At 46.5% G+C, this 15,427-nt stretch overlaps 1 protein-coding gene across 4 annotated transcripts in view; it reads left to right on the top strand.

The window, feature by feature from the left end:
* RAI2 (retinoic acid induced 2) overlaps positions 1-13,666 on the top strand; it is a 46,428-nt gene extending 32,762 nt beyond the window's left edge. For all 4 annotated transcript variants that reach the window (XM_027643979.1, XM_027643994.1, XM_027643987.1 and 1 more), the window contains exon 2: positions 10,665-13,666. In XM_027643979.1, the coding sequence (XP_027499780.1) occupies positions 10,770-12,446 (1,677 nt within the window). In that variant the 5' untranslated portion in view covers positions 10,665-10,769 and the 3' untranslated portion in view covers positions 12,447-13,666. The remainder of the gene's footprint in view (positions 1-10,664) is intronic.
* Positions 13,667-15,427: the final 1,761 nt, after the last annotated feature.

The following is a 15,427-nucleotide window of genomic DNA, read 5'->3' as shown; positions in this document are numbered from 1 at the left end:
ACCCTCAGGGAAAAGGTCACAGCACCAAACCTGACAGAGTTCAGGAAGTGTTTGGACAATGCTCTCAGGCACATGATGTGATTCTTGGGGTGTCCTGGGCAGGGCCAGGAGTTGGACTTGATGATCCTGATGGGTGCTTTCCAACTCAGTATTTTCTGTGATTCTGTGATTCTATGATAACTTAGACTGGTTGACTTAACAGCAGTAACCTCAGTGGCACTGAGATGTAACATGACCTGTTTTCAGTATTTTCTGTTATTTACATATTATTTGTGGTCAGAGTCATCTGTCAGAGGCATATTTCACAGTTCAGTCGAGGGGCTTCTAGGAAGACAAAATTGGTCTTTGTGGGTGAAAACACGTTGAAAGGTTGTGAGGTTTTCTCGTTACATCCATCAGCACTGTCATGCTGCCTCTCATGCTGGGTGTTATTTTGAATTCAGTCAGAATTCATCTGACATCTCGTGCATCACAGCACGATGGAGAGAAGAGGTCAATTCTCTGCCCCTCAAAGTCAAACCAGGAAACACTTGGTACAAACGCTGTGATGAAAGCGTGTGTAAAAGGATGTGAGATTCAAAGAAAAAAATACTGCATTTTTTCTCACATTACAGGAGTCTTACATTTTTCGGTCTCTTTTAAACAAAATCCTTGCAGCTGCTTAAATATTTTGCAAGGATAAAAATGAAGGACGTTTTTTACTTGAAGGTTTTTTTCCATCCGCACATTAGAGATAGGGTGGTGCATGAGTACTTGAAATCTGCCATGCGCGTCCTTTCTGCTGAGAGTTAGAGCCGTCATGTAGCTGATTAAATGTTGGGCTTGGTTTATCGAAGTGATGGGGTGGGAGAGGAGGAGATTCAGTCTAATAAATCTGAAACTATGAACGTAGGCTTGATCTTGAAGTGGCAAGGTGATGCAGCATTTGGTTACTTATGCTAGTGAGGAAAGATGAAGTATTAAATAACCACCGTTTGTACAGGGGGAGGGGAAGACTCCTCTACCCTTTTGCTCCTCAGGCAGCACCGCAGTACTCCTTCACCTTCATCTTTGCCTGTGCTCCCAAGTGAGACCCTGTCCCACAAGGGAAAATAAGCTCATGAGTATGTTGTTGATCCCCAGCTCTTTGGCCCATCCCTAAATCTTGTCATTTTGGACAATATCTGTGCTATGAGAATAATCAGAGCTATGGGCAGGAGAAAGGGTTTGCCCTTTCAGCCCACCATGGCAACCTGGGTGACACATGTAGATGTGGTTCATCACATGCATGTCCTTACCCATGTTCTTAAATAGGAGCGTTCGTAAATCACCAGAAAGGATCTGCAAGCTGGAACGTTCAGTTTTTCATTTAGTTTTGCTTTTCTTCTCATTATTTATTTATTTAAACCAGGCTATATTAGGACAATGAGAGGTTATGTGAAAATGTGGCTTTCAGTTGATTTAAGATGAGTTACAGAAGTGTTGGAATTTGCTATTCTAACCCCCATGGCTTTAAAATATAATAAAACTGGTTTCTGCTTGTTCTTCCTTTCTGTCTCAAGAAGGTCCAGAAAGCAAGACAAGCTTAAGGGGAGTCCCCTTAGCATTGCTGAGTTTAGCCCTATTCTGGCCCTGTCTGCACCAACAAAAAGTGTTTTTTAACTGGAGCTGGGGTGCTGTAAGGAGTATGTGGGAAGGGGTTTGCAGTGAGTCTGAAGGCCTGGGTCACTGAGGGCATATGTGATACTGGTGGCACCTTGCTTCATTTACAGGGTTTGAGCTGGTGAGGCTGGTTTACTCCTCAAGTCTGGTGTGCTTCACTATTGCAGCTAGTTGGGAGACAGACAAAGTAGTCAAAACCATGTTGGTATAATGGGGAAAAGTCAGATATTTTGCCTGCAAAAGTGCCATAGCAGCTTAAGAACTGATTTTTAATTTTACCTCACTAATCTATCAGCTGAGACTTGGTAACTAGTCCATGGCAGGGTCCCTGTCTTTTGTACGAGGAGCAAGACAGATTCACATAAGCAAGAAGAGATGGGCAATGGATGGCAGCCTTTGCCACACTGATACCAATTCTCATCTGGATGTTGGAAAAGATCAAGTGAGTGTAGTAAAAATATTTGTGCCCGGGATCAGTGGCGAGAGTCGAGACAAAATAGTGAGCCTAGTGTCTCAGATCAGTGAACAAACCTCCACTGGGAAACTAATGATGCTTTGAAGTTGTTTCACTGATATCAAACTTGGAAATCCTTTGTAAGAACTGAGATGTTTTAAGGGCTGTTTAATAAGGCACTTGACTGGGAAAGGAACAAATATTTTATTAGGCTGACACTGAGTGCTTTTTGTTTCGGGTTTTGGGGGAAGCAAGGCTGGCAATTATGTTTAATTGGTACCCTTTTCCTCTTGTTATCATTGGTGTATTGATTGCTGGGAAAACAAAATGCATGGGTTTTAAAATTTACTGTAAAGCAAGGGCTCTCTTGTTTGTTTTGTTTAGCTCTGTGTACTCAAACCAGCTCATTTTTCTTTGCTTTGCTGGCAAATATAATGTTTTGATTGAAAGCGATACTAAATAATCAGTTAAATGGGATATTTAATGACAAGAAAAATTCTTTAAAATATTTTTTCCCATAGGAAAATCATGCACTTTGAGGCCAGGAATGCTAGCATGAGTCTGCATTCTTCCTATGATCTTACTACAAAAGTAAATACATCGGTGCACAATGTGTGTGATAGCTGTGGAGGTTAAGGTATAGTAAATCTCAGGAACTCTGAGGCAAGACAGATCCCTAGAGTAAGTTCCATTTTTCCCTCATATAATTTTAATTTAGACTTTCTGAGATTCTCAATCCGTTGTCAGTTTGCCTTCCCTGTGGGAAGCTGACCTCCTGTATGCGGGGAGAACCTGGTAGATAAGAGTAGAGTGGTGGATATTGTCTATGTGGACTTGAGGAAGGCCTTTGTCACTGTCTCCTGTAAGATCCTCAAGGACACAGTGTTTGATGCGGGGGTTGGATGACCAGACAGTGGATTGGAAACAGGCTGAATGGCCAGGCCTAGATAGTGGACATCAGTAGCACAAAGTCCTGCTGGAGGCCAGTGAATAGTGGTGTGTTCCAGAGGTCAGCACTGGGTCCAGTCCTGCTCAACCTCTTAATTAATGGTCTGGATGATGGGCAGAGCATACCTGCAGAAGTTTGCAGATTGCACAAAACCAGTAGGAGTGGCTGTTACATCCGAGGGCTCTGCTGCCATCCAGAGGGATATCAACATGTGGGAGGAATGGGCTGACAGGAACCTCATGAAGTTCAGCAAGGGGAAGTGCAAAGCCCTGCACCTGGGGACAACTCCAGGCACCAGTAATGCTGAAGGCTGCCCATCTGGGAAGCAACTTGGCAGAAAAGGACCTGGGGTGTCCTGGTGGACACCAAGTTGACCACAAGCCACAAAGATGATGGGCTAGAGCATCTCTCCTGTGAGGGGAAAGGCTGAAACAGTTCAGCTGGGAGAAGGAAAGGCTCAGGGGGAATCTCATCAGAAATACCTGAAGGGAGAGTGCAGAGGATGGAGCCAGGATCTTTGAAGTGGTGCCCGGTGACAGGACCAGAGGCAACGGGCACAAACTGAAACACAGGAGGTTCCCTTTGAACATCAGGAAGCACTTTTTCACTGTGAAGGTGACCAAGCCCTGGCACAGGCTGTCCAGGGAGGTCATGTAATCTCCATCCTTGGAAATACTCAAAAGCCATCTGGCCACAGTCTGGGGCAGCTAGCTCTAGGTGGCCCTGCTTGACCAGGGGGGTTGGACCAGGTAACCTCCAGAAGTTCCTTTCAGCCTCAGTCCATCTGTGATTCAGTGATTCTGAGTGGTGCTCAGTGGGGCTGAGAGATGGAGAGGAGAGTGCAGCAGGACTTTCCCAGGAACAAGCAGCTTTCCAGTTTGGTTTTGGGAAAGTGCTGCAGAAAATATGCTCCCCTAGGGCTATGCAGGGAGCACCTTCCCAGAGCAGGTGCTCAGGGCAAGAGTGTGATTGCTGGGCACTGACATGTCTGTCCCAACACAATGCTGGAGCCACTGACATTCCCGTCCCAAGAGACTACATCATGCTTTGGAAGGAGACACCTGCGCAGTGCCAGCTGCATAGAGGGAAAGCTGATTTAAACAGGTACTTCTGCAGTCACAAAAACACTAACTTGTCTTCCCTGTTGGAACAAAAATTTGGACCATGAAAGCTGCACTGAGTCAGAAGCACCTGCTGGGTCAAAGGGACGTCACTGAACCAGCTGGCACGTGACTCAGCAGTAATTATGGCTGGCAAATTTATATTTGTCCTTCATGTATCAGGCTTAATACATCAGATTTCTGTGCACTGTCTCCACCTTGAAGCATGTGTTCAGCTTTCTGGAGGCTAAGTGAGCTGATGCTGTTCAGGCATTTCTGTACTATACCAAGGACAAAAAATAAACCGCCATTGGAAAGGTTTTATTTTCATAAACTTGCTACAAGGTTCCTCCAAGCATGACAGTTTAGAGACCCCAGGAACTGGGATATGCTGCAGATACAAGAAACTGGAAGATTTGGCAATAGCAAGATCAATCTCAAATACTTTCGAGGGAAGGGAAGGTTTGGGAAGGTTTGGGAAGGGAAGGTTTGGGAAGGGAAGGGAATTTAAATACATTTTTTCTATTCTAGCAACAAAACACCAGTAATAATATGGTGGAGCCTTTGTGTATGGCTGAAACTGTAGAGACCAAAATTTGTAGGATGGAAGACGATTTGTTGCTGGTTGGTCTGTGTCGATAGGTGTCCTCATGGCCCACTTGCGTATTTACAGCAAAAGAATGCAGAAACATGGGTCGAGCTTCAGCTGCTGAGACAGCTGAGGGTGAGAGATCCAACCTCGAGCTCCTTCAGAAACCCGTGTGCCAGAAGGGCACAGGTTGGGCATGTGGTTTTGTGGTGCATCCAGGGTGATGGGATGTGGTGCCATGCGGTGGCAGGAGCAGCCTGATGAAGACTGGGCCATGCAGGACCCAGTATGATGTTCTGGTCAGGTGCAGGCCATGGAGGTGCTCGGCAGCTCTACTGGCCTCCTGAAGGTGAGACGTCCCTGTCAGGGCTGCTCTCACCACAGCCCTTGTTAATGGGCTTCTGCAGAGCAAAAATAAAACATGTTGCTTCTGGCAGGAGGATCATTGACATTAAGCAGTGAGTTTTGGGAAAACATTGAAGTCCAAATCCAACCATAATTTTGTCCCCAAGCAGCCCAATTAAGTCAGATTTCTAATTTTCTGTTTGTTACTGTGTTTATACTGAAGGAAAACCCTATTTTTCCAGGAGATACTTCGCCAGGCATCCCACAAAGGGAGCATCGTAGTGTGCACAGTATAATTTGAGTTCTGTGTAGATAGTGAGGTACAAACGATGGTATGGATGAGCAAGCAGAGCACAGGGGTGTCTGTGTATGGTGCCGTGCTGTGGCCCCACAGGAAGGCACCCAGCAGCCCTGAGAAAAGTCTGTTGCACAGCCATCAGCAGGAGATAAAAAAATAAGCTAGAGTGATCACTAGCCTTTCATGGCATTTTTGTATAGCTAAGATACCATTTCCTGTACAGTTACACACATCATTGCATAGTGCCATGAACTTAACTCTTATCAGCACTCGATAGGAAAGCTTGGCTTATTTACAATAGGGCTCATTTCAGTGTTGCAAGCTTCTTTTCAATCAAAAAAACCATCAAATTAAATATAAAATAGATAAGTTGGGAAAGTGAAATTAATTGATTTTCCAGCACTGAGGTATGGTAGACAAAGGAAACTTAAGGCACTTTCACTGGATTATATTACCTTCTTTCATGTATATTAGGGATGTGAAACTTATTTTAAAAACTGGATAACTGAGTCATTTATGTGTAGTAAAGCAGCAATTTTAAAAGACTCCCAAAAAACCCTGAAACCTAGCACATACTTCAAGTTAATTTTTATTAAAAGAGAAATATAGTGTAGCTATCATTATTAATACCAGTACTAAAAATTGACTTTAGTTTCAGTCACTTCCATGTTGATTTAAGGTTTTGTACTGTGTACCTGATGTAAGGAGTATATAAGAAAGGAGTCCAGGAACTAGGAAACACCTCTTTGGACAACTTCAGCCTGTCTCTTATCTCAGATCTTCAAAGGTTTCCTCACTTGAGGGTTGGAGACTTGGATCCTTTTCGCTCTGTCTGGTTACTGACCTTGATAATAGGTGTTTAGTCAAACGTGTTTAGGAACCCTGAGATTCCCTCCCAAATGAAACTGAAAATTGCTTTACAGGGAGCCAGAGGCAAGTTGTGCTGGGACTCCACCGTATCTGGCAGCCAGCTACTGCCAAGCTGCAGGCTGAGGGCAGGATTGGGAAATATTTTTAAGTGTGGTTTTGTGTGTGTATATATATATATATAAATATATATGTATGTTATTTTTTTCTGTAATGATGACATGCTCAAGAAGCAGCACTGGAAGATACAATTCCACATAAGAAAGGTGAGGGGAGGAAAACCCCCACCCCAAACCCATAAACCTGGATCAAGGGCTGTGCCTCACCTTTCTTGTCTCCTTTCCCTTGCACCATGGGGCTCTCCCAGAGGTACTGTAGGACCAGGAGCTCAACAATGTATATTTATAGTTCCCAGGAACATATAGGATTCAGTGTGGAAAACAATATTTGACTATGCTTTAAAAAAAACAGCCAAGCCCACAGGCTTCAAGGTGTCTGATGGTGATAGATGAGCTCTTCTTCTCCTCATCTCGATATTTCCTCTGCCTTCAGCCTTGTCGCCTTTTAAAGCAGGAATGGGGAGATTTTATTATGTTTTATACTTTCATCTTAAGCAGTGATCTATCTCTCTCTCTCCATGGGTCCATACAGAAGGCTAATCCCTCAAGTCTCTTACACAGCATAATTTTCATCTTAATTTTTCTGTTTCTTAACGTGAAATGGGTTTGCCAGGGGAATTTCCTGTCTCTGCCAGATCATTAATTCTCTGTGAAAACACCGTGATCTCATGCTTCCCAAGCAAACAGAAACATTGGGAAGAGACATTGTCGTGCAAAATACTCGGCTGTGCTGCAGCAGCTGGAGGAGCAAAGATGCTGGTGTGTGCTGCAGAGACCCAGGGGTTTAAAATGGTCATTTGAAAAACAGGGAGGCAGAGATTATATAAGAGCAGTAGAAAATGGCTTTTTAATTCTTTAATAGAAATGACAATGTCTATTTTTTTTCAGCTTGAATCTGCTGAGCTGTCTCCTCATTGTCTTTATTTTTAGAAACAATTGCTCTTCTTTTTTTTCAAAACAACACTGGCACCATGCTTTTTATACTGATTCTTGTCATTTTCTGGAAAAGGATTTTATTTTTGCTCCTGTTTTCCCATGCTTGGCGATCTCTGCCTCCCTGTAATCTGTGTCAGCCAAGGCTTGAAAAAAGGAAACAAACAAACTTCAACCCTATATTTGTGAATGCTTTCTGCAGAACATTTCAGGAGATGAGAAAAATCCAGAATTATTCTCCTTAAGCCAGCAGCAGGAGAGGAAAAGAAATTACTTATCTGTTTACTTTTAAAAATCCTTTTTTAAGAACTCAAACGTGCCTGATAAATTATTAGCATTTTATGCAGCCAGCCTCTACTATCAACTCCTGACATTTCTGCTGTAGGTAGTCTTGTGCTCACCATAGGATCTTACTGCCAAATCCAAGGATTTACAAGTCTCAGGAGAGATTCAGATTTCCTGCTTCCCTGCCTTGGACATTTTTTAGCCTCTGTTTGTGGGGTTTGGTTTTTTTTTTTCCTTTTTCCCTGACCCCTTTGCAGGTTTGTTGGTCTTACAAACATCTGCACAAGCAAATAATTTCTGTAAGCACCAGAGCCATGGAGCTATTTGCATGCTGTCACAGGCACCTCCCCGAGCTGGGACTCTCTACCCATCAGTTCTGGAGTGGTGCTGCCCTCCCTATCATCTCCTGTCATCCCAAAGCCAGGGTGCCTGCAGGGGGAGGTGCCTCACTCCCACGGGCCTGAGTAGCCAAGTGATGGCACATGATTTGCCATCACAGAGCAGAATTCAACGGTGTGCAAGTGAAAAATGTAGATTTGGGGTGCGCCAGTGCTTTCCCATGGTAACGGAGTTGAAACTGGACAAGTTTCCATGGTGATTATTACTTCAGCAGGATTCACTGCACACTTCAGAGGAGGCATGGGCAGCACCAGGTGAAGCGGCCAGGGATCAGCCAAAATCTGCTGGCACTGGCTCACAGGGCAGAAATTATTTAGCCTTCTAAATAAATGGATGTAGGGGGTTGACCCTGGACATTCCACCCCTCGCCTCTGTGAATCACATATTTAAGAATTTTAAATTCCACATTCATCACACAACCTTCCCTTACATAAACAAAAATAACAACCTACCAAAACAAGAATATAACAAAAATTCTCCCCACCAAAAATCAAAATAACATCGTCATAACACCAAACTTAAGTGGACAATTTACACAAAATCCACTCCTTGTATCTTTACCACAATTACAGCAAAAATTCCCCACGATCATTTTATTCTCTGACATTGTTCAATACTTGTTTTGCCCCTTACCTCTCCCAATTACTATCCTTATCTCAAAATCTTCATGACTTCCCCGTACGGGCCACCAAAAAGACTGTAGTGGGTTGACCCTGGCCAGATACCAGGTACCCACTAAAGCCGCTCTCTCACTCTCCCCTCTGCAACTGGACAGAGGAGAGAGAGAAAAAAACCAGCTAAGAATTCATGAGTAGAGATAAGAGCTGGGAGAGGTCAGTGAGTCTTGTTTTGCCCGTGAAGATAATCAGTCAAAGTGGGGATAATAATTATAATTATTACTAACAGGATAAGAGCCAAAGAAAATACAACAGTCTTAAAAACACCTTCCCCCACCCCTCCTTCCTTCCGTGTTCTCCCTCCTCCCCCCCCAGCAATGCAGGGGGACGGGGAATGGAGGTTACAGTCAGTTGTTGTTTCTGCTGCTGCTGAGGGAGAGGAGTCCTTCCCCTGCTCCCATGGGGTCCCTCCCACAGGAGACAGTCCTTGATGGACCTCTCCAGCGTGAGTCCATCCTTCAGGCAGCAGCTCTTCCCAAACTGCTGTCCCGTGGGTCACTCCTCCATGGGGTGCACTGCTTCATGAATGAGCTGTACCGGCGTGGGTCCCCCACAGGGGCCACAAGTTGTACCCAGGAAAAACCTGCTCTGGCGTGGGCTTCCCTCTCCACGGGCTGCAGGTCTTGGCAGGACCCCGCTCCATCTTGGGCCTCCCACAGGGTCACAGCCTCCTTCATGCATCCACCTGCTCCAGCATGGGCTCCTCCATGGGCTGCAGGTGGGTCTCTGCACCCCGGTGTTCCTCCATGGGCTGCAGGGGCACAGCTGCCCCACCATGGTCTGCATCACAGGCTGCAGGGCCTCAGCTCCGGTGCCTGAAGCACCTTCTGCCCCTCCTTCTGCACTGACCTTGGTGTCTACATTGTTATTTCCATGTTCTCACTCCGCTCCACCTGGCTGGAATTTCTTCTGCGGAACAATCTTCCTTTCCTTAAGTATGTTATCACAGAGGTGTTACTATTACTCCTGATTGGCTCAGCCTTGGCCAGCGGCAGGAAGTCTGTCCTGGAGCTGGCTGGCATTGGCTCCATGGGATAGGGGAAGCTTCTAGCATCTTCTAACAGAAGCCACCCCTGTAGCCCCCCGCTACCAAAACCCAGCCACAGAAACCCACTACAGTGGATGTGCAGCACCATTAATTTGCTGGTTTGTTTTGGGTTTTTTTCCCAAGGGGAAGGAGGTGATAATCTTTAGGGGAAACAGGCTGCAAATTTCACCATAATCATGAACAGAAGCATCTCTGCCCTTTTTTAATTGCCATTTGGTTGGTTGATATAAAGACTTGGGCTGTCAAAATAGATTTGAAGTTGCTTTTTTTTTTTTTTTTTGGTGTTATTCTTCAGGTCTTTAATGAATCAGGTGCCTGGTTCATGTTACTGTATCTAACTCTGTGGCAAGGTGAACACTGGGGGTTGGATTGGTTTTGCTTTGCTGTTGCCTGGTCATGCTCCTTTCAGGTCCTGTACATGGCAGTTTTGGAGGTGCTGTATGCACTGTGCAGCGCTCGCCTGCTTGCTTTCAGTAAATCCCAGCAGAATGAAAAAGGGACAAGTACTGAAGGGGAATCAAGTAGCCTTTGTCAGTGGTGGAATATTCTTAGAAATACTTGTTTGGGGGGCTTCTGTTGAGTTAAAACAACATGCTGTCACTGAGCTCTTCACTGTCATTACATGAAGCTTTGTTTAAAAACGTGGAATGGGCATCCCGAGTCCTTGTTTCAGGCTGCGTACTGGGAGGGTTTTTTTGGCTGCAGGCATTCCTCGAGGCCTTTTAAATTATCTGTGTTTATGGCTAAATATAAGTTCCTCAAAACTCTTTGCACAACACTCACGGATGTATGTATATCCAGCATCTCTGTATATATAGTGCAGTCTTATACATATGTTAGCCTGAAGCATGGAAACACTTAACGGCTTTTCTTTGGTGACTGGGTCTTTAAAGGCAATTGCAAATATTATTTTAGGGAGGAGATTTATGTGGTGCCTAAAATATGTTTTTTGGCTTGCAGGCCAAATTATGTCAGTGCTGATGCTCCTGGCAGCATGGAGCTGCCACAGGTCCCACTGACAGCGATGTAGAGGTGGCGCCAGCAGAGCCCGAGAAGCCCTGCAACATGGAGGAGCTGTACAAGGATGCCCCAAACCTGCCCATGGATGTCACCAACTCGCCCTCGGCAATGGCCAACAACAAGCTGGAGAATGGGGTGGCCCAGTTGATCACAGCAGAGGCCTGGAACATCAACTCGGCCGACCTGATGAAGAAAGCCCTTTCCCCGCTGGTGACAGTTCCTGCACCCTCCATCCTGACGCCTCCAGCCGAGTCGCAGAGTGGGGTGGCTCTGAAGGTGGCGGCCACTGTGCTGCAGCCCATCTGCCTGGGGGACAGCCCTGTTGTCCTACCCATCCACCTGCAGGTTGCCGGCAGCGCCGCCCCGCAGATGCCAGCCACCAATCCTGCCACCCCCTACGTCATGACCACCCAGGGCCCCATCCCACTGCCCGTCCTCCTGGAGCAGCATGTCTTCCAGCACCTGAACTCACCCCTGGTGCTGCCGCCGGGGGCTGCCTGCCCTGCCAGCCCCTTGCACACTGGCCTTTTCCCTGGCACCACCACCCCTGTCGGGCAGCCCCAGCTCCTGGATCCCAAGCCCTCTGGCCAAACTCAAGAGTCCGTCCTGCCCCCCGTCTTTCAGACACCAGGGTTCGCTGCCGTCCTTCAGGACCTGTTTCCCTCACAGGGTGCCCTGGGCTCTGCCCCCTGTCAGCCACCCCCTGACTACGCCACTCTCCCACCTCAGGCCTTCAGCTCACCCCTCTCCCCACTGGTGCCCCCTGCCACGCTGCTGGTGCCCTACCCTGTCATTGTGCCCCTGCCTGTCCCTGTCCCCATCCCCATCCCTGTCCCCATCCCTGTGCCCCACGGCACCGAGGCCAAGGCAGCCCCTGACCCACCCAAGCCACCACTCTTCACCCCTCACTCCTGCAAGGGCACCCAGACCCCCTTGGAGAAGGAGGAGACAAAGCCCTTTGAACTCCTCCACCCACGAGAGTTTCCCCAGCTGAGCCGTCACACTGTCATCAAGATGGGTGGTGAGAACGAGGCCTTGGACCTCTCCATGAAAGGGCCGCCTGCGCTTCGGGCCAGCGAGGCCACGCTGCCACAACCACCACCACCACCGCCAGAGGATGGGGCCCTGGACCTGTCCCTCGCCTCATGTCGCAAGCCAGGGGGGCCCCATGGGGAGCCGGCTGGCCCTGGCCCCACCACCACCACTGAGGGCAGTGCCCACCCCATGCCGGACAAGCTTCCCGGCCCCGCTGCCCCCTTCACCCCCTGCAAGCCCCCAGAGGCGGCGGGCAAGGCGGAGGGCAGGGCGCCGGGCGGCAGCACGGCCGAGCTGCTGCGGCAGCCACAGAAGTGGCTGGTGGAACAGGCGGGCAGGGCGGGCTGCGAGCCCAAGGCCGGCAACAACATCGAAATCGTCAGCACCTCGCAGACAGCCAAAGTCATCGTCTCCGTCAAGGACGCCGTGCCCACCATCTTCTGCGGCAAGATCAAGGGCCTGTCGGGGGTCTCCACCAAAAACTTTTCCTTCAAAAGGGACCTGCCCCAGGACTCGGTGCTGCAGTGCTATGATGTGAAGAGCCCACCCGAGCCCCGGGACAGCACCGAGGCCCTCAGGAAACCCATCAAAAACAGGAGCGTAAAGCTAAAGAAAATGAACTCACCGGAGATACATATTCTTCCAATCAAGAAGCAACGGCTCGCTGCCTTTTTTCCAAGAAAGTAAATTATGGGTTTTTAGAATTTTAAGATTATTATGAGAAGAAGAAAAAAAATAATAAAAAAGATGCACTTGGTTTTAAACTCATTTAAAACTTTAAACTATCTTTGTAAGTTATTTTTGGGGGAAGGGGAAGAGGATCAGATGTAGAGTCCCTATAAGCTGGGCTGGTTTGTTTTTTTCCTTTTTTTTGTTAAAAATTTTGACTTTTCATGGGAAACTGAATAAAAAGCAACCTATTTTTCAAGCAGATTGCACATTTTGCAGCTTTAATGGAGTAATGGATGAGTCAGAGGGGTAAGAGCTATTTTCACTGCCATGAAGTGCTTTGATGATGTAATTCTTCATAACAGTCAGAATGGAAATTTCAAAATAAATGTTTGTACGTGCTAATTGGTTGCGGCATTTTTTTGTCATTTTAGAATGGCTTTCAGTCTACAGAGAAGGTTGTGCAAAAAAAGGTCTGTAAACTGTAAAGCACCGCAACTGACTTGTGATGAACCTAAAATGTTAGGAAAAAATAGCAGGCTAAGAAAAATTATATTATCCTGCAGCACTGTCGAAGAGCACGTCACAACAGCTGCTAACGATGCACCCGAACGAGCTACCAGAGGAGTGAGAGCAGCGCAGCCTAGTGTGCACCTAAGCCAGGTTCATTGCGAGAGACCCATCAGAAACCATCTTAAATATTAAGTAATGTTATCAGTCATTTAAAACAGAAAAGCCTAAAAGTCAGGGGAATTTGGTTGCCAGGGGGCAGGAAGGGAAGGAAAAAGAAAATCCCATAATTTTTCCCAGCCTGACTACAGATATATGGAAAAGTTGTTTATTGTTAGTTTTCTAAGTTTCTTTGATGGCTGAAATCAATGCACGAAAAGAGCAGAGCTGTGTAACTTTATCACTCGGCAGTGTACAAGCCACCCACATCAATGGAGAAATGTGAATGTACAATTAAAATAAAAGTTCTGCTAGGTTACGGTTTTGCACTTGTGTATGGAAATGAGCTGGAAATGCATTACTGTCTATTGGCTTTGAAGTTCACATGGCTCACTTGTAAAAAACCATCCTGACAGAAAGACAAATGTGAGAGCAGGAGAACGACCTTTGGTGGGCACTGCCTTTTTTGTGGCTATACCTGTAGAAAAGATTTTTTTAAAATAATTTCAAATTGCAGTTCCCAGCACTGCACCAGGACTGTCTGAATAAAAAAAGCCATTGTAAACCCATCAGCTGGATGCTGTCACATGCTGTGCCTTCCTTTTCCTATCTGCATCCAATCTACTTCCAAGACTCCTCTTCCCAAAGGTTTTTGCAGTTGTTCATACAATGAAAAGTTGCCCAAAGAACTGGCATCAGGGTCTGAAGTCTAATCACATCCTTAGGCACCAGTGTCATGCCAGAATCTGTTTCAAGTTTTGATGACAGTGGACATTAATTCAGACAATAATTTGGAAAATGCATCTGCACTAGGAGGTTAGGAAAGGCATGCTGTTTCTCTTTTCCTGGGTTGAAGGATCACTGCCTTCTTGCTTAATACAGAAGTGAAGGACTTTCACATAACCATAGCATAAATGCTGTCAAACTCTTGCTTTTTAAGTATTTTTAAAGCCTTTTATTTTCCCAGAGGAGGCAGAACTGACAATGTTCAGAAAAGCGTAAAGTGTTGATGGATTCATTAATGTTTAGTCATCTGACTGTATTTTTTTTAAAATATCTTTTTTCTTAATTGAAAATACTACTTTATTTTGCTTCTTCCAAGAAACTGTGCTGATGAAATGTGTCATCTGGTTATTGCGGTGCAAAGGCTGAGGATTTCAACATCCCTTGAGATGGCCATCCCAGTTGTCACTGTCCCTGTCTGTTTCAGCTGGGCCCCTTCTAGAGTGTCAAAAACCTTCTGAAAATATGATTTTACCCCAGGGCTACACCAGATTATTTAAAAATAAGGCAGTCATAGCATTAGCTGCTGTCATTTCTATTTTGCAGTTGACAGATGCAAGCTCAAAAGAAGTTTCTGGGATACTTTTCTAATTTTTTTTTAAAACAAGTATGTGCTTCTCACTTTGATGGTTGCATCTGCTGCACCAACTGCCCCAAATCCTTGCCATCCTTGTGTGAGTGTCATTCCCTGCAGCATCCTCAGCAGGCAGAGGGAGGGTGTCCACCACTGCCCCTCCTGCCGGTCACAGGGCACCTGGGACAGGCAGAGCAGTGCCCATCGGTGACATTGGTTGCAGGTGCTCGTGTGTCCCCTCCTCTCCCTCACAGGCCTTTAATGGGAACATCAATGCTGAAGGTGCCTCCCAGCCCACTCTGTGGTCTGGTTTAACTGAATTTAGACCACAAGCTCCAGAAACGCTGACAACAAATTAGGCTAAATCAAGTTTTATGACATTATAAGCCCATACAAGCACTGTCAAAACACCCAATGCCTGGGGGCAACTAATTGAGTTTAAAGCCAACTGGTACTGGTAACAGCAGACTAGACCAGCAGCCACGTGGCTGCATCTTGCCCCAGACCCTTGAAAGAGTAACTACAACCTCCTCCCTCTGAAACAGGGCTGAGGAAAACTAGATCAGGCTCCAATTATCCTACTTTACAGGGCCACCTCCAGAATGGGGCAAGCTCCCTCGCACTGCTGGTTGCCTCCAATGTCCCCAATACCACACAGCAACACAGGCTGGAGCCACGCCACTAGAAATGGATGAGCAGAGCAGACTGGGCTCGCACACCCCACTACCTGGCTTTTCCATTGCTTAAACTGCAATGGCACAGGGGATAGTCTGAGCAGCATCTTCCTGGGAAGGCTTCAGGCAGCTCCCACTCCCTACCCTGCTACCCTTTCATGTAACCACAGCCATCAAGGCTGGGCCATGGGAAGAGGAGCCACACACCAGCACCTCTCCTGCTGCTTAACTATGTCGGGCAAACAACGCTAAGTAGGGACCATTTGCCTCCCACCATCCCTCGTGTGTGAAGCACAAGT

The sequence above is a fragment of the Corapipo altera genome, unplaced genomic scaffold (assembly GCF_003945725.1).
Source record: "Corapipo altera isolate COAL_440 unplaced genomic scaffold, ASM394572v1 0, whole genome shotgun sequence".
Taxonomy (NCBI): domain Eukaryota; kingdom Metazoa; phylum Chordata; class Aves; order Passeriformes; family Pipridae; genus Corapipo; species Corapipo altera.
This window is presented reverse-complemented; position numbering and strand designations above follow the sequence as displayed.